General features: G+C 35.8%; 1 protein-coding gene across 5 annotated transcripts in view; it reads right to left on the bottom strand.

Annotated features, from left to right (window-relative positions):
- The window catches only part of IFT80 (intraflagellar transport 80), a 57,407-nt gene that overhangs the window by 19,121 nt on the left and 11,760 nt on the right, over positions 1–26,526 (bottom strand). For 4 of the 5 annotated variants that reach the window (XM_075506815.1, XM_075506817.1, XM_075506816.1 and 1 more), the window contains 6 exons: positions 24,977–25,087; positions 22,598–22,666; positions 14,650–14,759; positions 13,991–14,080; positions 12,815–12,952; positions 2,124–2,303 (listed from right to left, as the gene is read on the bottom strand). In XM_075506815.1, the coding sequence (XP_075362930.1) occupies positions 2,124–2,303; positions 12,815–12,952; positions 13,991–14,080; positions 14,650–14,759; positions 22,598–22,666; positions 24,977–25,087 (698 nt within the window). The remainder of the gene's footprint in view (positions 1–2,123; positions 2,304–12,814; positions 12,953–13,990; positions 14,081–14,649; positions 14,760–22,597; positions 22,667–24,976; positions 25,088–26,526) is intronic. The other variant, XM_075506819.1, reaches the window with a different exon arrangement.

Consider the following 26,526-nt stretch of genomic DNA (forward strand, 5'->3'; position numbering starts at 1 on the left):
ATTATACATGAGGTTGAGAAAACCATCTGAGACCAAGGATGTCTGAAAGTTCCCATTTTAAGACTCTGTTCAGTTGCTGATTATTTAAACATTTGAAATATAATACTTCAGTGATCCCATCATGATCCCATCAAAACAATTCAGCAATATCCAAGATTTGGATAAAGATATGTTGTCTACATGTTGAATAGCTCTAGTATATATTTTAATGCTACCACACTCTGAAGTAAGGGAAATTTAGGAGATGGCCTTGGTGAGCAGGCTGTGCCTTTGCCATTTCTGTGAAAATTTGCTCAAATGACAATGTTTCAAGAAAATCAGTTTGCCTGTAATCACCACAGATTTTTGAGCTCAAAGATTTTAGGCAGCTAAAATCTAAGGAGATATCTTATGACAGGGGTTTTTTTCGTTTGTTGGGGGTGTGTGGGGGGGCTTGTTGTTTTTTTTTAGCATGTCACCATTCTGAGGGTGGTAACTTCTTTTTTATTTTCTCCATTATGTAACCAATTGCAAAACAAGGACTGAACTCAATTATTATGAAAGCCTAGAAACCATTTCCAAAGACATATTAATTGCTATGTCCACCGCAGTGATATGTCCATGATTAACTTAGCTATTGTAGTACTCAGAAAAAAAGAATACATCTAGAACTTTTTCGTAGACAATATTTTCCTATGTAAATATATAGGAATAAAATAAAATCACTATAAAATAATAAAATAAAAAATTAGTCCTGAATCAGGGTTAGCTATACTTCCTCAGTTGTTTGCATATTCAAACACCCTGGAGATTATTCACAGAGCCCATCTGTTACGAGTCGATGTCTGGGAATGAAAGAAGAAATGTAAATTTTTTACCTGCTAATTTGTCTTCTGTGTTCCCAGACACTGACTCATGCTATCCCACCCACCGGACCAAATTGTAATACAGCACTTCTGTTGTTACAACTTTTCCCAATTACATATTCGACATTAAAGAATCAAGACCAAAAAACATTTAAGGGCCTAATTAGGAATTTAGGAACTTGACTTCGATATTGAAAATATTGGCCTGGTGTCCAATACCAAATGTGTAATTTGGAAAATTTGTAAGAATGGAAATCTTATATTATCCCAGTGTTCAGAGAGTAAATGTTGTGAGTCAGTGTCTGGGAACACAGAGGACAAATTAGAAGGTAAAAATTCATATTTTTGTATTAATTCCCAGATATTTGGTAACCTAAATGTGGATTCAGGCCAAGATTTTTCAAAAGAAGGATCCTAAACTTAAGCTCCAGAAACCACATGTAGGGGCCTGTTTCATTTCCAGCAGTGCTGAGACTTGGCAGCTCCCACTGAGGTCAATGCCTATTGCTCAGTACTCAGCTGGAAGCACCATGCAGGTACCTGATATATGTTACATGATATACGACGAATTTCTGTAGCTTTGGAAGATCTGAATGGAGGCTGTAATACAATACGTGGTGCAGAAAAGCACATTACAACTCTTTAGTTATAGTCAGCAACCAAATTTGTCTGGAAATGCCCCAAGATAGCAACATTCATCATAGCTTCATTAACAGGGATACAGTAGACCTTAGTAAAGCATTAGCTATTACAAAGTGCATCAGTGCCTCCAACAACTCATGAATGCAGATAAGGTGAAGAAAGCTCCTCTATATTATCTACACTTCATTATGCAGCTTCATCTTTGCTGACAGTTACTGTAATACTGTTTAATACGATGCTTTGGTTTTGGCCAATGTATTAGTATTGTTTTCTGCATAAACATTTTCATTACACTTGAAATTCTCTCTCTCTTATAAGTAGCCTCCCACAGCTAATTTCACATGCTCTTCAAATGAGCTTCGCATTTTTCTGGAGGATAAATACTTCTGAGTTATGTAATTCTGGTCCATCTGGTGGTATGGTTTGGTTCCCATGGATCTGATCTTCTGTACAACTGATAATTATTTACACCATTTGCTAACTCCGGCCATTTTATGATCTTCAACATTTTCAGTCATATACACAGGAAAAAAAAAGGGTAATGTTTTGTCGAGGATTAAAAATACTCATTTTGTATTAAAAAAAACCTTAGAAAGCTAGTAATCAGAATGCACAGCTCTGAACTGTGAAGATTACCTCCATGGTTCTCCTCTTAATTAACGTTATTTCAAAGTTTTTCCACTCCCAGCGTTGTTCCACGACATGGGCAAAAATGACATGTCCATTTCCACATGCTCCAGCTAGTTGAGTGCCATCAATAGACCAGGCAATATTAAATATGCTGCCGGTGTTTGGCTTCTCTAAAGCATAGGACCACTTGCAGAAAAAGAGAAAAGAATTCTTAAATTTTTTTTGTACTTTTTGGAAATGATTTATTGTAATAAACAGATTTGCATGGTTATAATTTTTTAAGAAACATCAATGAACTAACTTTTTATTACAGCTTGAATAAGCAAACCAAAGAGATTAGATGTCTTAAGTCAGATTCCTGAAAAACAGGGATACAAAAAGGAAAGCCATCAGGTAGGGCAGAAATGAAAAATGTCACCATGCCTGAAGTACATTAGGGAAAAGTTATCTAGTCACAATACATTTACAGTGTACTTAGTCATTCACAAATCTAGACAATCACTACATAAAAATTAAGTGAATGTACTTAGAAACAATTATACTGGTTACATGGGTGCAACGGGCTATGGTCTTAAGTGTGATGCATTCCGTTTATACTGCAGTGACAGCAGCTCCTGAATATAGAAATAGCAAGGCCTGGGCAAAATCACTCCGTATAAACAAGGCACTATCCCAGTATACAGAGAACTGCAAAGCTCTTGTGCTGCTTCTCTCTGTGCTTCCAACATAAGGGACATTGGTGGATTAAGAAAAGCTCTGAAAGCAATGGCTGTATACTGTTCTGCTCCTAACACAAAAAAGAAGCTAGATACCTTGCCTACCTTTTTCTCTAGTCTCTGTTGTTACTGTACAGGGGAAGGATGTATTAAAAATTTCCAGTTGCTATGCTTGCAACAACAACAAAAAATTGAAACATTACTGCAACCAAAGCAGTGACATCTGGCCTAGCTTTGGAGAGAACCAGAAACAATAGTGCTGTGTGTTGCGTTCGTTTTAGACTAATTAAGAGCTGCTCACAGAGGAGTATCACAGTTTAATGTCGTGGGCGCACAGGTCAAATAACTGTATTTCAGAATCTTATTAGCAAAATAAGTAGTGTATCTGCTTTCCTATGGAGCTAGAAATTACAACGGTAGGCAAAATGGCATCATTGTACATTTTCCTGCTAACTGGATTTTGCAAGGCGGAAAGGCTCACTTGGACCTAAATAATGCATTTCTGTGGTATTGCAGCTAACGTTCTCCTTCACCTTCTCCTACTGGTTTACATCATCCACCTCTATTAAAATATAGTTATCAGTTTGGTTTGTTGGTTTTTAAATGAAGGCCCAAAATTATTAGGATAGCAGAAAGCTGTGAAAGCAGCAGCGACTGGAAGCTTGCAGTGCAGTGTGGATCAGGGACCCGGAGCCACCGCTCTGCCCAACAGCTAGCCAGCAAACGACACCAGAGATTATACAGCAGTTTGTGACCTGTGGGCTGGCTGCTAAAAGATGCTTTTAATTAAAAAATGAAGGAGATTTATACTCTCTAGCAACACGGTGTAAGCAAGGAATTAACATTTTAATTCCTTGCCTGCCTCTGCGCAGGGCACAGTGCCGCCCATCCTGCCCGTGCAGCACCATGGAATCGCCTGCTGCGGTGCAACGGGGATGCACAGGCAGAGCATGTGCTTTAATGAAACTGCACATGATTTCTTACCCTTTGGCACCCCCCCATATTTTCATTCTCTCTGTTAGCATTGCAAAAAATAAAATTATAAATCCCCATAGCACAAAGAACAAGGAGGAGGTGTTAAAACTAGCATTTGCTTTTTTCCTTCTGATCCATAGCATGAATGTAGTTACAAGAGAAGCTTACATTTAGTACTAAACCTAATTTTGGTCCTTTTCAATATTTAAATTTCCTCCAATGAAGAACTTTATTCTTAAATTCCCCCAGCCTTATGTATGAGACTCCTCTAAAGTTTGCTGGATCCTTATTAATACATTCTTGTAAAAAACTAGAAGAATTTTCAGACCAAGACACTTGTTTTCTCTCTTTTGCATCTCAGAAATACAGTTCATAGAAATCATCCCGAATCTCCAAACAAGTGTGTTTCCCTGAAAGTGGATGACAACAAATGAAATAACCTTTTTATGGACTTTTAGGAAGACGTTAAACCAGGTTTTAAAATGAGAAGCAAATCTCAACTACAGCCTCTTCAGATCTGTGCGACAGAATATTTTAAAAAACATTTAGCCATTGAAGAACTACCTAAATATTCAAATGCATTTGAAATCTTAAGAATCAAATCAGTAAGAAAAAACATGTGATTGAAGTTGAATGTAGACATTGGATTCTCATGGCTTTTGGATACATGATATTATACCAAAGGGGAGACAGTTGGAAGAAAATACTCACCTAATGTTTCTAACACATTTCATATTCTGATTTCTTTTGCAGTACACATAAACCCCAAGAAACACCAACTCCTTCACACAGTCTTCATATGATTTATAAGAAATGAAATCACAAAACTTACAGTAAAATAAAGGTGTCAGACTGAAACATTCAACAGCAATGAAACACAATGGGATGAAATTCGACCTCCCAGTTGTGCTAATGATTTGCAGAATACTATGTAAGATGACCTACTGAGTTAAGGCTCTTTTCCTGCCTACGCGCATAAGGGTGAGCGAAAGACAATGTCAGCACTGACTGAATTTCCAATTTCAAGCACTCAGTTTTAAGGCTTCGGCTTCCATGCCTCTTGGCTCACAGACACGCCATTCACTGCCTATATGATCTGCAGTTGGGGAAGGTAATTGCAGTTTTTGGAGAAAAGTCCATAACCTACTCTTCTGTCTCAACGGAATGAATGCTGTATGAAACACTCCATAGTAATTAAGAGCATAATATTTAACTATGTCTGACATCCTTATATGGCAAATGAGTAAGCACTTGAGGTTGTAGGACAAAGGATTGTAACAAGCACATTCAGAGAATGCTCTAAATGTCCTTCATCTGAGACATATTTTACACAGCTGGCCAGATGTGATCTATCTGAGAACAGCCTGAAGAAGTACTATTTCAAAACTGAATATTGGGATCCTCCCAAACAGACAAGGCTGTTTCTAAGGTCATTTCCCTTAGATCAAGAATCTACCCATCAGTCACAATGAATAATAAAGGGGCATCAAGCCATCAACTAAGAACCAGTTTAAGGAGCTTGAAGAATGTTGCTTTGGTGCTACTTTTTTTATGCATAGCAGATACGCTGCACCTCTGAGAGGATACATGTCCAAAACTACTTTGTTTTTTTGAACCAGAAGTCTTTTTTTTCCAGGTAGTTGAAATACTTAGTCAAATATTTCCAGATCACAACCTAATTTTTTTTTTTTTAAATATATAAAGTGATTACAAAGTTTTATTTCCCAGTTATCTTTGAAAGGTCTCAGTATAATTCAGACTACTCCAATAATTCATACTCCCTGCAGATGTCTGGTACATTTATCATGTACACAAAATGTTATAATAAAAATCATTTAGCTCTCCATCTGTAAGATAGGAACAATTTTTTAAAACCAAAATAGCTGTTACGTATTTCCTAGATACACTGAGTTAAAAAAAAGAGGGTATGATTATGACTGTATGAATGACTGTATGAACGTCGTTCTAACATTAGCTGCAATATTATATTTTGGAATTACTGTTTGGCTTATACTTTTCCTGTGTCATAATTAATTTTTCATTTAATTCAATGAACTCTCACAAGAACAAAACCAGTAGTTATAAAAGTTTCATTATATTGAATAAATACATACAAGCAATAACTTCAGCTTCCCTTTTCTGATTGCACAATGTAGTAAAAAAGATGAAGTACTATAGTCATTGAATACTGTCTGACTTCCATAAATGGAAACTGAGTAGGCTCTTGAGAAGTCAGTGAAATTATTTCAATGAGCAGATTCAGATAACTCTGTGTCCCAGGAACAAGGACAGTCTTTCATATGTATAATACTGATGCTCCAAGACTCAATATGAAGGATCTTCTTAGTTATTATTTCTGGACTGAATGCAATAAATTAAGAATGGTTATCCACATAATAGCACAGCATAAATGGTTTGAAAAAACACAGTGAAGAAAGAGTATTTTCTTAAATTTTAACTTATAAAAGTAATACTGATGTCAGCTGTGCAAAGGACACTTGGCTGTTCCTGCACGGTCTCTGTTTCGGCTCTGTTTGCCGGTATGTGAACTGTCGAACAGGGAATGCTGATGTAAGCTGAACTAAAGCTGATAGTGCTGAACCTCCCCATGATGTCAGAATCTACACAGCATACCTAATCCACTGACTTTAATAATAGTCTTTGCCCATTATTTTGCCTTGGTTTGTGAAAAGAAAATGTGCAATCTCCCCCACAAACCATTCCAGGAATCAGAGCGCAGAATGGCCTAACAGCAAATACATGCTCTTGTCCCTTTATGCCCCAACTGATACAAAACAAGACGAGTGTGCTAGAACCAGCCTCCAGTCCAAGTCTGACACTTAAAGGAAGTTTCAGGTCTTAATAACTGAGGACTTCTATTTATTATTTCTTTTTAAGTGAAGGCTCAGTTTTCCTTGCGCCCCATAGGGCACTTCACATTAGTACAGAGGTAGCTGACATCTGAAAATACCTTATAGTCTGAATACCCATTAAAAGCTGGCAATCAGCTCTCACTACTCAGTGATGAACCGACACTTTAGTGCAAACTGCCCAGAAGCTTCTCCTCAGAAAATGACTATTAATTTTCTGATGTAATGGAAGGCAAATTGGATCTTACAAGATTATAAAAATCAATTATCCAAAGCAAATCCATACTTAGGTGCATTAGAAACACCTGAATATGCACGCATATATGGAATTAGCTTGTGGGAAATATATATATATGACTATATACGCCCCCTCTAGATATTTTACTCAGTATAAAATATAGTGGTATTTTACAATATAAGAAGACTTATTAGGCTTTCAATTTCTACCACACAGGAATCCACAAAAGATTCTACAAACCAGAGACAACATGCGTAATTGGAGGTAAGGAAATCCCATGCTACATGAGAATATAGGGCAATTTACCTGAAGAGAAGAAACTACCCTTGACATGACTACTGAAGTACAAGAACTGTGAAAGATTCCTGTTGCCGCCTTAAACATTTGTTGGACTTGACCCAGGTAATTAATGTGAATTATCAAGAACTAAGCCATGACCTCCAGGTGAAGTATTAAGCTGCATATTAGAAGAACAAAGCCAAGCAGAGGATATCTAAAATTCTCCTGAAATCAAGCACATTCACATAACTATTAGAACCAAGAACTAAAAATAGGATGACAAACTGTCCCATATAAATTCTTAACCTTAGAAAATGAAACATTGATGTAGTTCTTTAAATAGATTATTACTTCCATAGATGATCCACATGTTTTCATTTTCTTCCAGAAGTTATATTAGCCAATTGTAATAAATTAAAATATGCCAACTTGAAAAGAATTGGTCAACTACATAACTCCATGGGAAACCTATCTGTGATATTTTTTCTTTTATTGAGCTACAAAGAATTCAGGATCATGACTGTTAATAAAGGTAGAAATAGAGACAGCGCAGAAAAAAACCCTTATTTTTGTTATGCTGCCAAGTGCATATCTCTGTGAAACAAAACTAAAACTAAATGTAATGGGATCAAAGCTCATTGTAACTCTATAGAAAACAGATTCGCTTGGGTTTTCGTAGTGCTTTAGTTGAGGACAATTCAGGACTATCAGAATAATATGAAAACATATACACTGTATACATTCACTCTCAAAATCCTGCTATCTCTTTTATATTTGTCTAAAATCTAATGTTAATTTAAAGGATAAATTATGTTAATTTTACAATAGTCACACAATTTACTGTCCTGAATGAAAATCATGGCTTTAATGCTAAACACTTACAACATTTTCAAAGCTTCTCTGTAGACAGTTAAATTATTTTCAAAGCTTCTCTTTATCGACAGCTTAAAAAATAAGGAAGTAAGGAAAAAAGGACAAACACTGCTATTTAACATATGACCAACCCTGGACATCAAATTAATGTAACCAACTTTCATCAAGTTCAAGTCTGTCTCTTTTTGAGAAAAAGCTGAACAGAAACATGTTATCACAGAGCTCAATATTTTTTAGCCATCGCACCATACTCACACTTGTTTTAAATGGGGTGGCGGGTGAGGAGTAGTTGTTACACTTGCAGAATGTTTTCCTTTATTTTCTATAGATATTAGGCAATATTCCCTAAATTTTGTTCAAGTTTTCCAAATGTTTTTTATAGAATTTCTAGCAAAATTAGACATTCCATGGAGCAAGCTATGGAATATAAAAAGCCACGTATAACAGAATCAGTCAAATATGCAAACTACCAGTCTAGTAAAATGGCCGCAATTCATTCTGTAATAAAAGAGTCTGTAGAATGTACATAATCATTTAAAAGCATGAACTTACAGATTTATGCAGACAATTGCTTTCATTACAAAGCACTTGCTAAGCATAGTGATGAAATCAAGATAAAAGTAAATCACAGGGCAAGATTTAGCAGTCAAAGAAACATCAATTTATTTATGAAAATGGATTGTAGATAAACATCACCAGAAAAAACATTTAACAAGAAGAGCACAATTACTTTGGAAAATAACAACCACCAAAAATCAAATCAAACTGATCCATCCCCATTAAGGGTAAATAAATCATTAATGGAAAAAAATCTAAAAGGCCTCCCCAAAACAAATGCATAAATACATTCAGCGTTATTAAAACATAAATTTGATGTCCATCTTTGCTAGCTTTTGTTGGCAATTCTAAAAGGATTAATTTGACCACCGTGTTTCACTTAAAATTTTTTATCAATTATCCTTCTACACTCTCCAAGGCACTGGGAATGCAACCTGTCTTTGGAGCAGATGGGTATGGTCCAGTTTCCAAGATACTTATGTGGGAGTGGAGTGGGGAAGGAGGAAATCAGTGAATTTCAGTCATTCTTACCATCTCTTACTGTGTAAATATTTTGACCTGATCAGTAATGTCAAGGGAAGCATGCAGAGCCACAGGAAATAGCTTACATAAATGAACTTTTTAAGCACTGCCGTCCATCCAAGTGATTAGATTCTGAAAAGCTGTGAACACCAGGAAAGCTAAAGTCTATCCATCAATACATCCAGCTTTACATTTCAATATGTGTACTTTAAAATTAATCTTAACACTCTCTGCAGGATTAATGATCACAGACACTAAAGCAGACAACAAATTTCAACATTAAATATATTTTGTTTGGTATTCTGTAGGATAGCCATAATAATTTATTTTCGATACATAATGCTATCAGAGCAAAAGCGATTTTTAAATGAAGAAATAAAACTTCTAAAAGTTACTATTACATTTGTAGTTTTCTTTTTTAACATAAAGCTGCTAGAACAAAATATGCAGGTAGAAAGAGAAGAATAGGAGAAAAGAGCATACACTAACAGAATTTAATTTAATTATGTCCCCAAACTGAACACATATGCTAGAGAAGAGTTAATGATATATATATATCGCCTGATGGCTCCCTGAGGAGCAATTTGCCAATACAGCTCCATTACATCAGACATAATAAAAATGTCTATGTTGACCAGTAAAAGCCAGGTCTGGTTCTCTTCAAACTCCATCACTCTGGTGGTATGTGAATCATTCTTCCTTTTCCCTCAATACTAGCAAAGCTAGTTCTTTAGTAACTATTTACATTTAATGTCAGGAAAGAAACTTTCATGAAAAATTATGACTTTTGAAGATAATAAATTATCATTGCTAGCTCCTAAACCGACAAAAGCATCTGGCACTTGCTACTGTACATGTCTTTGTTTCTGTAAGAGTGGAGTAATAAACCAGGTAAAAGAACCCTTAATTTTATGAAAAAATAAACCTATCTGCTTTAAAATTTCAAACAAAGTCCACAAGCCTGTTCAGTATTAAATGCTGGTTAAAAAATTACTGGTTTTCAGCTAGCAGGAATTGGAACCATACTTACAGTAAATTATACTACATAATAACTAGCAAGAAAAACAGTAAGGCCCTGGGGATCAGAAACAAAAGCTATACGCGCTACAAAACAGCATACATGACAGCAGAAAAAGAACTCCAGTATTTTTCTTCCTTTTCTACTGCACCAGTTGTTGCCACATTCAAGCATAAATCTATACTGAGTACAAAATGCAATTTAAATTGTTGGCCTCACCCACACAAGAGTATATTTATTTCCGTTTACCACTTGCTGATACAGCTCAGTGATCCCAGTACTCAAAAAGGAGATGGAAAGTGGTTGTGGAAAAAGAGGGCATGGTTTAAAGTGCTGTTTTGAGAAGAAAATACTAATGGCTAGTCTGATTGTTTAAATCAATATGTTACACAGTGTCATCCAACACAGATGTAATTACACTCATATAAATTGCTTTATACAAATATACCTTATTTGGCTTCATCAAGTGAAATATGGCGTATGTATATAAACACTTCTACAACAGCATATTTATATAGTGAGATGGAAAGGCGACAGTCAGGGTAGATTACTGCTTTAATTACATTTTAAGTGGCATATTAAACGGAGAAAAATCTTCCTATCCACCTTGCCTAGGAACAAAAGCTTTGAGGTAATCCTAAAGGACTCCTCTAAGGGAATCAGCAGGTACACGCACCAAGCTGGTAAAGATAATGACGAAATCCCACCCTCGGTGCCTAACATTAACCCAACCAGAAGAATGCTAGGGAGAGGAAAAGATGTCCTCACTGGTGATGTAGCCACTTAACAACCATCTGAGTGTCCCATCCTGTAACAGCTGAGGCGTGACTGCACAATCTTTTTGACTGTATGCATAGAGACAATTTATCCATTTTCTTCTGCAAAGAGAAATAGTATCCAGTTCTGAACAAAACAGAGGCAGATAAATCTAACAGCAAGATATATCTTCTTTAAAAAGAATAATTTCAATGATGAAAACATTAAATGATGGAAATTGCAATCTGCTCTCCAGCCTTATACCAGAGAAACAGGAAATATCTTCCTTACTTCATCGTCTTTTATACCTACTTCAATATCTTTTTTACCTATGTAAGTGGTACCCCAATCCTTTGCACAAGTTCATACCTCAGGCTCCAACTCTACTCGCTGCTTTACTCTTCTGAACTTTCTCGTGTGTTTGTAACACACAGGTAATAAAAATCTCCTTAAACATAAAAATCTTAAAAATGTAGATATCAAAATAAAACAACTTCTTTTCAAAATTGGAAAATTAATACTTTCCAAAAGAAAACTGCAAGCCAGTACTTTTGTTTTCCTTCAAGATAATTGTAATCAAATTTTACTTACACAGATTAAGTAGCACTAGGAATTTTTCAAAGCAAGTAAGAGGAAAAGGCACAGAAAATAGAAGCAATCCCTACTTCAAAGTTAATGCCTAGCTTACACTTACTTCTTTCAGCGAAGATCACCGAAACCAGAATCAATATAGAAAGTGAAATATGAAGACTCAGAGATCTTATCCTGCATGCCTCTTTTTATATAATTTTTAAAGGCTCTTCTTCACGAATGTAAAAAAACTCAAAACACACAGTCCAAGTTCATGGTAAGGAGAACCATGCTCAACTGAAGACGCCCGAAAACACCACAGCAAATGCTGTTTTCCCAATCTGAGCAAAAGAACAACAAACACAACAAGAAAAGAGGTAGAGAACAGGACAATGAAAGTCCCAAACCAGCAAGGTTCGATGCAACACGAGTCTGAACAAAAAGTTGCAGAACCACAGGAAATCCAGAGACAATCAGGTCAATCTGTGCTCTGGGCTAACTTACTTAGAATACCAATGAAGGTAGATGAAACTGCATTAAATTAATTTTAATTGGAGACCAAGTTGAAAAAAACCCCAAACTAGGTCAACAACAACAAACTGGGAGTAAAGCTTCAAGTAAAAGAAAAAAAGAAAAGAAAACAAAGGTATCTCCTTTAGGAGCCTTTCTTCTCTCACTACAGTTAAGAAGTAAGAGATGCTCAGATGAGAGGATTAAAGTATGTCTTTAGCTTGAAAAACTGTGCCCTGCCTAGTCATCAGAAGTAGAAGCATGAATGTTCTCTTAGCTCCTCTTTTACCACTGCTTTAGCCTTATCGTTTCTAATGCCTGACAACTGCATTTTGTGACCTCCTCATGCGATGTGCTTCTCCATTCTTAGTATTCTTTAAGAAAAAAAAGCTAAATAATAAAAGCACAGGACATTGTTCTTCTACCTCCTTTTTTAAGATAGGTTATTGTTATACACTCCTTGCTTTTTATGGTTAGTAACTGCATTTTATGATTGCCTTACAAGAGATGCTTGTGAACTCTTTGTGTTTTTAAGGAAAAAAGCTAAAAAAGGCACAGAAAAATTTAATGCCCTGAAAGGCAAAATATTATAAAAAAATTGTATCCAACCCAAAACATTTTTAGAAGTGCAGCTAAGCAGATCAAGAAGGCAGTATCTTAATCAGATGCACCCAGCACAAAGGCGCTGGAAGTCATGACTAGTTTTTGCTAACAAAAATACCCACTTGTACACATATATCCTCAGCAATATTTACTGTATTATCAATAAATTTGTACAATTCCACATCTGCTCTCTCAGAGTTGTTACTTACCCCAGTTTTATCACATAAACGCAAAGTATGAAAAGACCCCACAGCAAATAATTCTCCATCCACAGTCCAGGCAACAGATGTTATAGGATATTCATGGGGCTGTGAGCTGTACAGTAGACGTCCGTAACTGTCCCAAACCTTTAAAAAAAGTTAAATATATATCTACATGAACATAGTTTGGGCATACTTTTACTTATTCTAGAGCTATCATTTTCCCTCATGATCACAGAGGTTGCAGAAATATACTCTCTAAGTTATTTCAGTGCCTTTTTTGTGTAACTAGACAAATCACATATATTATAGTTCACTTTTTATTAAAGGTCGTTTCTAATCAATATTGATTTGTTTAATGCAATAGACTTCGCTTTGCTGCTATGGAAAATATTACATTATTCTGTATAAAATATTTTGAACTAATGAGTTTTGTTTCCTGCAAATTCCTGTAAGTGTGTAAAATGAATGCAAGGTTTACTCTATTTGCACTCGTTTCCCAACAACGCGAGGCACCTCCGCAAATTTCCACACCAGAGATTTTCTCACTGATTGAAGCCAACAGAATACCAGGAAGCCAATTCAGAGTGAAGTAATTTGATTTTAACACTTTGATAATTTTTTTTTAAATGTCTTAATTGTGTATGTTTTTATCACAGCCATTATACACTTAGAGAATGATAGAACCAACATATGATACAGTTAAAAATAAGTTCCTACTTAAGGGAAAAAACACAGTATGTGCTTTCCATTTTGAATACACAATATTCTAACCAAAAAATTTCCTAAGGGATTCACTAATGCCCCTGTAATAGAAAACAGTAGCTTTATCTCCTCTAATTTTATATGTCATTACCTTTTTCAGTATATGTCATAGCTTATACTATTTCAAGTAATCATTTCTATATTGCTACATATTCACTTTTCAGAGTTTGTTTCACTTGCATTTTACCTATTTCTATTCTGCCGTATTAAAAAAAAAAAAAAAAAATCTAGTTTTATGCTACTAGACAGCGCGAGATGTATTTACAAATAATACAACTTAGGGTAACAAGTTTTTCTTGAAAACTGAAAGACTTCCCACTTAAATTTGAGCTTCCAAGTATTATTAAATTAGAAGATGTCAGAATGCCTAATATCTTTTTTTGTCATTTAGTTTTCCCTAAAAAGTTAACCAGTACTCACCTTATATTTACAATCTTCACCTGCAGAAAGAATAAGATCATTAACTGAGTTCCAGTCAGTTTTTAAAATAAGTCCATCGTGGGCTTTCCACTGAAATGGAAAAAAATAAATTAAGCATAGATGCAACAAGTCTGACAACTTCTATTTTTAATATTTATCATTCATCATTTACTGGCATTCATACACTCCAATGTAGATCGGGTTTTCCAACAGTACAAATGCACAGATGTCATCTCTTCTGCAGAAAAATAAATTAAATAGGGCCTGAACAAGGCAGAATGAAAGCATAACAATCTGCACTAAAAGCACGTTCTAAACAATTGCTTCTGTATCTTTCTGCCTTTTCGTAACAAATGAAAATGAAAAGGGAAAGACTTCTGTATCTTTTTGCTTTTTCTTTATTTATGAAAAGGGAAATGCTTAATCACATGCCCAAAGAATATCCACAGCAGAAATGGAGAAAAATTTTTTAGTTTAGAGAAATTAACAATCTCCTTATTCTCAAAAAAACTAAAAGGGGGTGAGGGGGAGCGGGAATAAGCGGTACACATGTTGCATGGAAAATTTTAGCACAAAGATTTTATGTTTGGCAAAACTCTAGATAACTGAAAAAAGTTTTCACATGGAAGTGTGAGACAACCTTAATGTATTTATGATACCTGCAAAACTTTAGCATTTGGCTGAAGAGGTTTAATAATCAGATGCTTCCCTGAAGTATAGAGAACTTTTTCAGAATCAGGTCCCCAGGCTACCGAGTACACTGGTGTTCCTGTAGACAGAAATAAAGAAAAAAAAAAAGTCTTATGAATTATCTGATCAAATTATGCAGAAACTGCTATAGCCACTTCGAACTGGTTAGTTAAAGTCATACATCAAAAATTCAGGAGTGGGAGAAAGCCAAACTAGGGGCAACCATTTGTCCTCCCGACTTGTCTGACTGCACTTATGGCCATGTTTACTGGTTCATTTCATGGTTTAGACAGGCACAGGAACAGCAGTTAAGAGACAGACAAACCCCGAAAGACAACTCTGAAGACTTTAGGTCATGCTGCATACCCTTCCAACACTCCTCAAGGAAATAAAAATACGTAGGGTGAAGTCCTGGCGAGTTCACTTCAGTAAGCTGTCAAACACCTACCACTTTCAATGGGACCACTCTAAATTTGACTCTGAACAAATCAAGTCTATGCAAAAGAAATAATTAATTGATGGCTGGTCCAATACTACATCTGGGTTACTGAAAATGTGTATGACTACTACTGCTATAGGTATCTCCTTTTCTCATACTGTACCTATCAATTTTTTCAATGCATCACTTAACTTTTAAGACCTGCCCAATTTTATTGCAAGGTCTGTCCCAGCAGGCTCCGACTACATTTACCACTTGCTTCTTCAGTTCATGCTCTCTCTAAAACCACCTCTGGAAGAACTAAAGTCACCAAATTTCTTCTTCTATGTGCTGGTTTTGGCTGGGATAGAGTTAATTTTCTTCCTAGTAGCTGGTATAGTGCTGTGATTTGGATTTAGGATGAGAATAATGTTGATAACACACTGATGTTTTAGTTGTTGCTAAGTAGTGCTTACCCTAAATCAAGGACTCTTCAGCTTCTCATGCTCTACTGACTGAGAAGGCTGGAGATGCACAAGAAGCTGGGAGGGGGCACAGCCAGGACAGCTGACCCCAGCTGCCCAAAGGGACATTCCACACCATATGGCGTCATGCTCAGCACATAAAGCTGGGGAAGGAGAAGGAAGGGGGGACGTTGGGAGCGATGGCGTTTGTCTTCCCAAGTCCCCGTTACGCGTGCTGGAGCCCTGCTTTCCTGGAGATGGCTGAACACCTGCCTGCCCACGGGAAGGGGTGAAGGAATTCCTTCTTTGCTTTGCTTGCGTGCGCGGCTTTTGCTTTCCCTATTAAACTGTCTTTATCTCAACCCACAAGTTTTCTCACTTTTACTCTCCCGATTCTCTTCCCCATCCCACTTGGGGGGAGCGAGTGAGTGGCTGGGTGGGGCTTAGTTGCTGGCTGGGGTTAAACCACGACATTCTATTATAAGATTTCTTCTTCAGTCAAATCATCTTCATAACTAGACAGCTTTGTTTCTTCACCTTCACTGAACCTCATGTATATACTCCCAATTGTTTTTGTTTCCCCACTCTTAAAATAAAAATAAAAATCTGACCAATTTATTCCAAAATATAGTTGAGCAAAATAAGATGAGATTGTCCTTCTCACCTTTGGGTCACCTTTCATCTTTAAGGTGCTTCTCTCTCACCCTGATGTACTGATCCCCTGGCTCATGGTTAACTGGGACACTGCAAAGATTTATGTTGCCCTTTCCATTTGTACAATTTTCTCTATTATATCAAACAAAGCCCTTCACGGCCAATTTACTTTTAAGGTCTATCTGCATCATGGCATCTTTCATTCAGTATTAAAATGTTAACTCTTCCCAACTGATCAGTCCACAAAGTCAGCCTTCAATGCCTTTCAGTTTAGTTTGTAGACACTTCCTACAAATACCTACAAAAGCGTTTTATGTTTACCTTGAAATCCCTGCAAACTTGTTTGCCAGAATACCTACAATATGATTAAATCCAATGCTGAGACTGCTGACTATGATGCTGACCAACACCTAATGTAAAACCAATAAATATTTGTATCAAAAGTAAGCCCAGCAGCTCAGGTAGAGGGTCCACCATGCCACCACCTCTCATTTTAATACTGTGTTTTCAATACTGCATCTTGCTCAAACCTCATTATCTATTGCCATTTACCATGCTATTAATTTGTAAAACTTTTTATAAGTGAACAGTTTTAAGCAACTCCAGAAAACAAACAGTAATAGCTGCATTTTATATTTACTTAATCTTCTATACTCTGATGCAATTTTATTCACAATTGTCACTTAAGAGATACAGAAAATCAACATGACAACAATCATCCTAATACTTATCAACAGACATCAGAAAATAGCTCTTTTCACCTACAATGGTGAGACTGAACACAAATATGGGTAGAAAAAGCTTTGTATTGCACCTAAATTATTCTTTGTAAGATGTTTAGGGTCCATAATTAAGCCTGTAACAAAACACATATTTTTGTTTTGCTGCATATATAAAAAACCCAAACATCCCATACACAAGCAACCTACAAAACAAATGACAACAAATAAATCTGGAAAGAGAGACTCGCAGACTTCACAGATTTTTCCCAATTAATTGAAAACATTTTTTGCAGATTGAAAACTCCAGAATGAATGTATCTAGAATAAAACTGACTGTTCTGTTTTAAAAACATATAATGTTGCAGTTTTCAAATGACCTTTTTTGAAAATAGAAGAAAGTAAAAAATTACATGGAAAAAGCATCCAGGGGAAAAAAAAAAAAAAAATCAGACTTGCCAACTATGCAAATATTTTCCATAGTACTTGACAGGATTAGTCTCCCCTGAAGAAGAAGAATCAAAGTATTACGCTACTTGATTCCTTGCAAATAAAACTAAGAAAATTAAGTAAAAAGCATGTCCAAGCATTTATTTCTATCACAGCAAAAGCCCTGTAGCAACGGACAGCAAGTTTCAGCATAGTCTCAACATTACAAGACACGGAAACAGTGCATATAAAACTGTAAGGAGGGAGACTATATGACAAGTCCCTGTCAGACTGTTCTTTTTACTTTTTATAAAAGTTGCTTCCATATCTTCTGAAATCGGAAAGAGAAGCCTTATTTCAGGCATCTGTTTTTTTCTAACAGATTTAATATTGTCACTGGCAGAAATGAGGCCTTTGAAGATATGATTCAATTGTCTAAACACAAGCAGCTAAGCGATGTTATACAACTAGGGTACCCTAAGATACCTTATGGATACAACACAGGACCTGAACGAGATCCACCTCCTTCTGGAATAGATTTGGAGGTTAGGCAGAATAACCCAACGAACCTCAAATGGCACTAATGGCACACTTATATTAACACAACTGAACTGTACCCCAAAAGTTCTGTTTGAGAACTAGGAAACCTCAGAAAGAGCAATTGTTACAACCTAAATGTTGGTATTTGACAATTTTTTAATTTTAGAAGCGGAAAATGGAAAAATTCTCCGACATTCTCAGAGATATGCATTTCTTAGGGAGTCATGCATATTTCACCTGATAACTAAGTATCAAATTAATCAAATGAATTAAAATGAGCAAATAAACCATTTTTTGTACATCTATAATTTATGGTAATCAAAAAACCCAAAAGCCTTAAGAAATTCTCTTACAGGGTAAAATTTTCAAAGACACTTTTGGCCTATTAAGTTCCATTTCAAAAAATGACTCGGGAATATATTTTCATGGGAATATTTTGATGAAATTTAGATACTTAAGTGATTGAACTGCTATATCAACTGTCCTAACATCATCTAATATCCTACCACTTAAGCCTTTGAATTTTCTCTCTCAAAAAACTGATTTTATTACGGCCACATCAATTCAGCACACTAAACTTGATTTGAGCTTCCAAGTATTCAAACTCTAAACTAAGACCTGGTGTCATTGCTCCTGAATATTTTTGTACTTCGTATATTTTCTTTTATGAAGGCATTTATTTTATGTTACTGAGAAATAAAGAATGATGTAATTTTTTTTTTTTAACTCGTCAACCATTATAGGAGACAACTCATAGAAACATACAACATATATTAAGTAAATCTGGCACTAGCTATTTTCCTACTGGCAGCAATTTATGTTGAAAATGACATAAATTCTGTCACCAGCTGTACAGAAATTCTAAATAAACTAATTTTTGTCCTGCTCTAATGCTGATTTAACAATCAGAAGACTTTTATATTTAAACCAAATGTTTAACTTTTTTATGATGGCTGACTACTTAACCACAATTTCCAGGGCTTAACAGCAGGAGCTAAGTTAACTCATTTCCTTCTGCACTTAACAAGAACTTGGTTGGGAAAAGACTGCCAACACATTGCATTGCTGTGGAAAGAAAAATTCAGCAGAACAGACAAACTGCAGTGAATTGCATTGGTGATAAACAGTTTCAGGAAAAAATACTCTCTGAGAAAAGAAGTGAGAAAAGCAGAAAAGGTGAGATCTGAAAAGAGGATCTGAAGAAGGAACATCAGCATTAAGCGTACAGGGTGGGCTTCTTCACATCTCAGTGCTCTGCTAGCAGATGTTAATCCCCAATGAGTCATTCCTGTGGCCAATGCATACAGCAGAGAAAGAGCTAAGGTTGAGTGCAGGAGTGATAGAGCAGTCACTCTGACACTTTCAGCCACAGCAGATACTCCAGTAATTACAACAGTAAGTCTGTGTGAGACTTCTTATTTTCACAGGAGTAGAAACATTAATGCAGACAATTTTATGTCTCTCTTGGCAGCACAAAAAATAGGAGCTGCATTTGGAATACAATTGTCCTTTAAAAAGTAAGTTCCACTTCACAATAAACTTGTAATTAAACTGTTTACATTGCAACTGTTGTGATTTTGCTTCCATTAACCAAAAAGGCAACCTATACACCAATTATTCATATTACTCCTTGGTGCTTACTCAGCATACTAGTCACTGGAAGCCCATCAGAAAGCCAGCAGGGCCAAAAGATGAGTACTTAAGAAAGATATGGTCTTAAGAGTACTAGATAACAAATTCAATTTGAAAGAAAGGTGACAGAAATCACCTGAAGAACTAGAAATCCATCTGAGGTAAACAGGTAGAATGTGTGGCACAGAAACAATGGCTCTGTGGATAATGATGTTTAAATGATAAATAAGTGTCATATTCTTTTTTAATGGGAGGTCACGGCTTCACTGAGAATCAACAAGCACATGGAGAGCACTGACTTGGTCTGCACAATGTATGTGTATTTTCATAAAGGTTATGGTGATGTCCTTCACCAAATGTTCTTAAAGTAAGTTTTCACGGCACAAGAAATAAAGTCATCCCATGGATTTAAAATATTACTTTCCTGCAAGGAATTACTCCTGTCTTGACTGGAATTGGGGACACCAGAATAGTTACCAGGATTGAAGCAGGGGCTCTAGCAATGAAATACTTAGGGTGGATCCATGAGGCTTGCTTGCTTGCTTTCCCTGGAGATTCTCAGATCTTGGAGTAAGAGTAAAGTTACCAGCAAAGCTGTCAGCTTCACTAGTGGGATAAGCTCAGGAAATGGCGCTGCAGAATAATCTTGATTGTAGCGAGGAAGGCGCAACTGCACTCTACTTAATTTTCAGCTTGACCAATACCTTTGACTCTGTAGAGGACTTTGAGGGTTAGAGAGCCAGTGGTTTACGAACCTCAGCAGCAGCAATTTTAGACAGACGTTTCAAGAGAGGCTACGCAACTGCGGGCTCAGCACGGGCCCTGCTAACCAGATGTTTGGCCTTCGAAGGACTCAGTGCAAGTGGCACCACTAACACTACAGACTTCACCCCAAACGATCTTAGTGTCAGAGTCTACAAAGCACCGTAAAAATTTGTGCTGGTAGAGCCATCTTTTCTTTCAAATGTGGACCTTCAATACATCCTACTCTTCACAGTTCTGTGGCTCTCTCCACAGGAACGCAGACACTGAGCACAGCGTCATGCTGCAATGTACACATCACAGAATATACAGATACATCCTGCTTTAAGCATAATCATGTGGGTTACCAACATACACCAAAGAGATCCATAAAAAAAAAAAACCCTCATCAAAATATATCAGTACACTGTGTCAGCTAGAAGCCCAAAGGATTGCAAATACAGCATTTTTTTAAAAAAGCTTTCAGTTTAAGGAAAAGGAAGAACAAAAGGAAGAATATGAAGATAATCCAAGGATGAAGAAGTGAGATCAGGCTCAAAGAACAACACAGCCATAACAGCAACATTACAGCTCGAGACTGAATGCAGTAGAGGCTATGGGGTCACACTAACTTTATTCCATGCATTGGCATGATGGAAGGACATGCAACCAGAGCCCTCCATATAAGTACTGAAAAAGCTAAAAAAGGGAAAAATGTATGTTCATGTTTTTGTAGTGAATAAAAATCCAAAGATAGAATAGGCATGTGGACCGACATCCAAAGATAAGAGCCTGAAAATTTATTTCTAATACAAAGAGCAGAATGAGTAGAAAGAATGTTAGCAATGATAATTCTTTCATTTCTCAAGGAGATGATAAAGGAAGTGAAAAATTAGCTCAAAGATGATATACCTTTCTTAAACAACATAACAGTTGCTGCAGAATCCTATCCTGATCCCAAGTATGTCAGTAGCTTACAGAGGGGTCTGTGGGAATCTGATCCTATAAATTTAAAGTTTAAAGGGTTTCTGAGCTTCACAGGATCTTATCTTAAAACACAAATACAAAAAGACAATTATTCCATGGGGAGTCAACTGTACTTTTATACTGTACCAGAAACTCTAAGAAATCAATGAAAATTCAGCTTGCATATTTCAACCTAGAACATGTCTCTATAAGCTTCATCAAACCTCAGATAAGCACAGTTAAACATAAAAAAGCTTGAAACATATCAGCTGAGAAACAGTGAATTGTGTGCTTCAACTTTTTTTTTTTCCAAAAATTATAGTTCAGTTGGCTTATCTTTTTACATTGTAAGCATGAAAAAACATTATATCTGCATATGAACTTCCTTAACAGAATTGAAATACATTTTACATTCACTCCTGTGGTTAAAATGCCTTCAACAGGTTGAAAGAATTTAGATAATTTGTTTTAGAAAGAGATAAGGGTCTGACATTTAACCCAACCCCAGGTGCATGTGGTTTCTTAAAAAATGTCAAAAGGTCACATGATGTCAATGTATGAAGTCTGAAAAACAAAATCTAGCTCAGTATCTTCACTGAAATAGTACAAAAATGCTAGAAATTATGACTATAAAAAATAGCATTTAAAAATATCAAACATCATTTGTATAAATATGTATTTGCAGCTTATACTGTTGCACTTTACAATAATGGGATTTTAAATTGACTTAAATGACTGGAATGCTCTAGTATGCATAAAACTGTAGTTACAAAGCCAAGATCAAGGTTAGGTCTCCATGGCCCCAGTTCAACAAAGAACTTAAGAACAGGGATCATTTCACTTCAGTAGGACTGTTTGCATATACTACATTAGTTACTGGGTTAAACAGATAGATGAACCAAGGGCTGTTAACAGTTTTAAAGTTCAGAGGAACTAACCTACAACACACTTCGCATCTTTCAAGCATTCTTGCAATGCTTTTAGAGCTTTTTTTTTTTTTTCAGTTTCACCATAAGAGTCTGTGGCTTGGTATGAAAAGCTGGATTTTTTTTATTTTTAATTCTTTAGCCTCTCCAGAATCCTTAGGGTGGAACTGAAACTTTTGTCTAAAAACATTGCAGTAATACTTTTAAATTCAAGAATTCTATTTTTTTTTTTTAAGATAATCATCTTATTAAAAATCCAGTTCCCCCTGTATTCAACTATGGTTTATGTTTAATTTTAGTTCAGTTTATCTAGGCTTTAAGATCCTTAAACAAACCATTACTGCCAGATTTAGGGTCTGTTATTTAAATATATTTCGTAATACTCAAAATTAAAAAGTTCTAATGGAACTTTAAGAAAATTAACTTACCTTGCTGAGCTAAAGTAGATCTCAGCATTCCACTTTTAGACCAGATTTTCACTTGGCCATCTTCACCAACTGTAAAGTTATCACAGAAATCAGCAACTTAAATGCATTAGTCAGTCTACCAAACATGGCACTTGTATTTATCTAGGAAACACTAGAGTTAAAATAAGTCCAGGTCTTCTTGCAGGTAACTATTGTTTACGGGGTCTTCCTAACATGCAAACAGATAGTATATTAAGGAAAAAAAAATTTAAGACTGTGCTTCTGCTATTACCAACAAGTCTCTTTCTCTCCTGAAAATCCCTATAGTCTTCTTATCTGAAGCTGCTCCTGGGAAGAGAAAGGCCATCACTATTTAAGTATCTCAAGTTCTGTATTTTCTATGCAGCATTGCTAGTACTTTTCATCTATTTACAGTTCAATGGCCCAGAGGCTGATGAAATGAGTCTCTGAGGACTCCGAAGAGAGTGGGAGCAGATTTTATGTATTAAACTGGAGTCTTCACAGTTGATAAATGGTGAAACTGAAGATAACTGAAGGTTCTGTTTGGAAGGCTTAAATTTTATAATATAAGTGCGTCTTAACAAGAAACTTAGCTTACTTATTAAAGCTTAAGTTCTTATACACTATACAGCATAGTTTTGTATGCATTAAGAACAGAGATTTCCTAGTGTGCTATCATATTTAAAACGTACAGCTCTGGACCTTCATTTAGGCCTCCCAGATTCAGCTAATGAGGAAAAAGGTGCACCTAGACACTTAATGCCATTCTTCCATTCAAAAGTAATTTACTTACCAGATTTCAGGTTTTTATATCTGGCCAATGTAGCTTTTAAGTGTTTTAAAAAGTGTAAAAAATTTTTTTTAAAAAAATCTTATTTGTGCACATTTGATACTGTTAAAATAGAGCCATAAAGAATATTTTAACTGACAGACTATCATCAATGATTCACTCTTCCTCAAAGTATAGTTGCGGTATAAGAGTAGCTGATCTTCTCAGAGTACATTGTTTGGATATGGTGATGAATTCCCACACTCCCCTTAAGTGTCATGCAGTCTTTAAAAAAAAAAAAAAAAAAAAAAAAGATTGCAAAGGCAATTTTGACTTTTTCTTTGGAGAAGTTCCTGAGGCAAATCTGTCTTTAAAAAGAACAATATTTCTATCCCTCTGGGATTTCAGAGGAACATGCCAGACAGAGTTCCTTGAAGCAGCATTTTAGAGTCAGACTGAGTCTGGAAACAAACAGATCCAAAATTATCTTCAGTACTTCTGGACTGAGTTGGAATTTGTCCAAAGAAATCAGCTGTGCTAGATCAACAGGAGGCTGCAGAAAATTCTGACACCAACAGAAATCCCATAAAGAAGTCTATCACAGGAAATGTAATTAGCTTCCCCTTAACATCGAGATAGACGTTTTTGACAAAAATGCCAAAAGCAGCTAATTATCAAAAGATTTAGGACAAAAAGACATGTAGAGATGCAGACACTGGGAGATCACTCTCCCAGCCTCGACAGAGAGTCAGACTGCAGCTGGATCTGCACCACTCCCAATAATTAAGAGAAGCATGGGAACATTCAGGATGCTCATGAGGCCTCAGTAAACTTTGCTGGCCAAAAAAACCCAAATGTCATGTGCAGGGATATAGATGTGCCAACTTAGCAACATTTTTTGTAACAGGTAAGGAAAAAAAAAATATCAAATATTCTCCTTTATGAAGTACAGAACATCCACAGAAACATCTAAGCACTCTGATATTAAAAAAAATTATTTTCAAGTAAATTGGATAACTTGTAAAAAATAGGATCACTAAAAAAGATAAATGTTTTTACTAGATCTTCTATTAATTAAAATAGAGAACATTCTTCTAAAACAGCATTAATTAAGGCAAAATTAAGTTCTATTAAACAAGGTGATAATAACCCCAGTAATAATGAAGACATTTAAAAAAGTAACTTATTATAGCTAACTTCATTTATATTACTGATTTTGTGTTTCCATTCCCCCCTTCTCACAAGAATTTCAAGCTAGACCAGTGTGTGAACACTGAATAGACTCAGTTTTATTCATTCAAATTCAATGTAAATACAGTATAAACTATGAAATTTGGGATTACATCTTTTAAACATATGTCAAGGACTAAATTATTTTTCCAAAACATTCTAGTGTATTTATCCCATAGAATAAAGTACTTACATTCTACACATTTTATTGAAAGCATTTACTTTTCACAAAGTTTGCTTAATACTATGTTTTTGTTTCCTTGCATTTCTTCATGGCATGTCAACTTTATATATTTAAAAAAAAAAAAAAGATTTTATTTTGAAAGAGCTCTTCTGTTAGTTAAGTTTTCAGAACACTTCCTTACTTTAAGAGTGCTTACCTGTAACCAGTGCTGTTCCTTCGTAATTCCACCTTCCTGCAAGTACAGCTCCACAGTGTGCTTCTACACTTTTCTCTACTCTTCCTGACTTTGAAATCAAGTGGAACTTCCCTAAGCAAAAGTTCAAGATACAAATAGTATATCTAATTTTGTGAATCGGATATTTACAACTGTAATGGTGTTATCTTCTGTTAAAAACATACACACAAAACAAGACAAGAAACCAACAAGAACAAAAAAGAACAAAACATGCAATTATGTTGTTCACAACTATGATTAGCCTAAACAAATGAGCTCTTGCAGAAGAACTACTTGTAAACTAGCTACAATGTTGGTTTTTTTTTTTTCTTTTTGGTACGTATAATCTTTGCTTTGCCTATTCATTTTTCTTATGTCCCTCTAAAGTTTGCATGTTTCTCTGGGGACACAACTGCCTGGTGTTATTTCATTGTCTGAAAGCTAACAAACAGAGGTATATACACTGCAGCCCAGGAGAGTCCTTGCATTTTCTTTTTTAGGGTCTGAAAAATCACTCAACACCAAAAGGATAATGGAAAAGCTAGAACAATCTGATCATCGGTGAGTGCGTTGCTCTAAGGAAGTATTACTGCTTGCATTATGGAGCTGTTATGGAAATTCACAGAAGCCAAAAACAAAGCTATTAATGATTTCAACAGAAGCATGAGGAAGTCTTTCTTTCCAAATGAGGGATGTTGCTGAAATCCAGGAAGATCAAATTTAAACTGGACCAAAGAGCAGACAAAGGAGGACTTGGAAACATGTGGCAGAACAAACGCATGACTTAGAATAGTTCAGCGATTCAAATTAACTACTTTAAAACCAAAACTCTTTTAAAATTATTTTATCTAACCTGCCAGACAGTGAGCCACTATAAGCAATTTCCAGAGTGACCAGAACTCTTTGAGAGAAACAGTACACAGACACTTCACACCAAGTGTGTGCAAATGCTCCATCACTTCAGATGGGATAATTTTTCCATTAATAACATCCTGCTTGGGAATACAAATTATAAAACAGGCCATACATGATGAGCCAGAACTGGAAACTAAATACCTGACTATTTCAGTAAGGACCACATTATCAAGACCAATATGTGTTATGCAGGTGGTAACAGAGTTAACTATGAACCACATGGAAGGTAAAAACGCATGACACCACTGCGCTACACGCACATTCAAATCACACTAGCCGAGATGGCAAAATTTAGGTGGTCTGCACTGCCAGAAGTTTGAAACAACTTTTATTGTGTTCTGGTTTCCCGTGTTTTATTTTGCACTTCAATTTAAAAAAAAACCAAACAAACCAAAACCCAAAAAATCCAAACTCCAACAAAACCCTTGAAAACAAAGCCAGACTAAAAACAAAGAAAAAGCATTCTGGTATATCTGTCAGTCAATAACCACGAAACATACATCAGGGCTCTCCACAGTATTAATCAAATGAATACAATCACACTTTGGCTTCATTTTACTTTTAAGTACATAAACAAAAAGGCACAATCATCCAGCCAAATCTCTGCCAATGCAAGA

This window comes from Mycteria americana, chromosome 7, assembly GCF_035582795.1.
Source record: "Mycteria americana isolate JAX WOST 10 ecotype Jacksonville Zoo and Gardens chromosome 7, USCA_MyAme_1.0, whole genome shotgun sequence".
NCBI lineage: Eukaryota > Metazoa > Chordata > Aves > Ciconiiformes > Ciconiidae > Mycteria > Mycteria americana.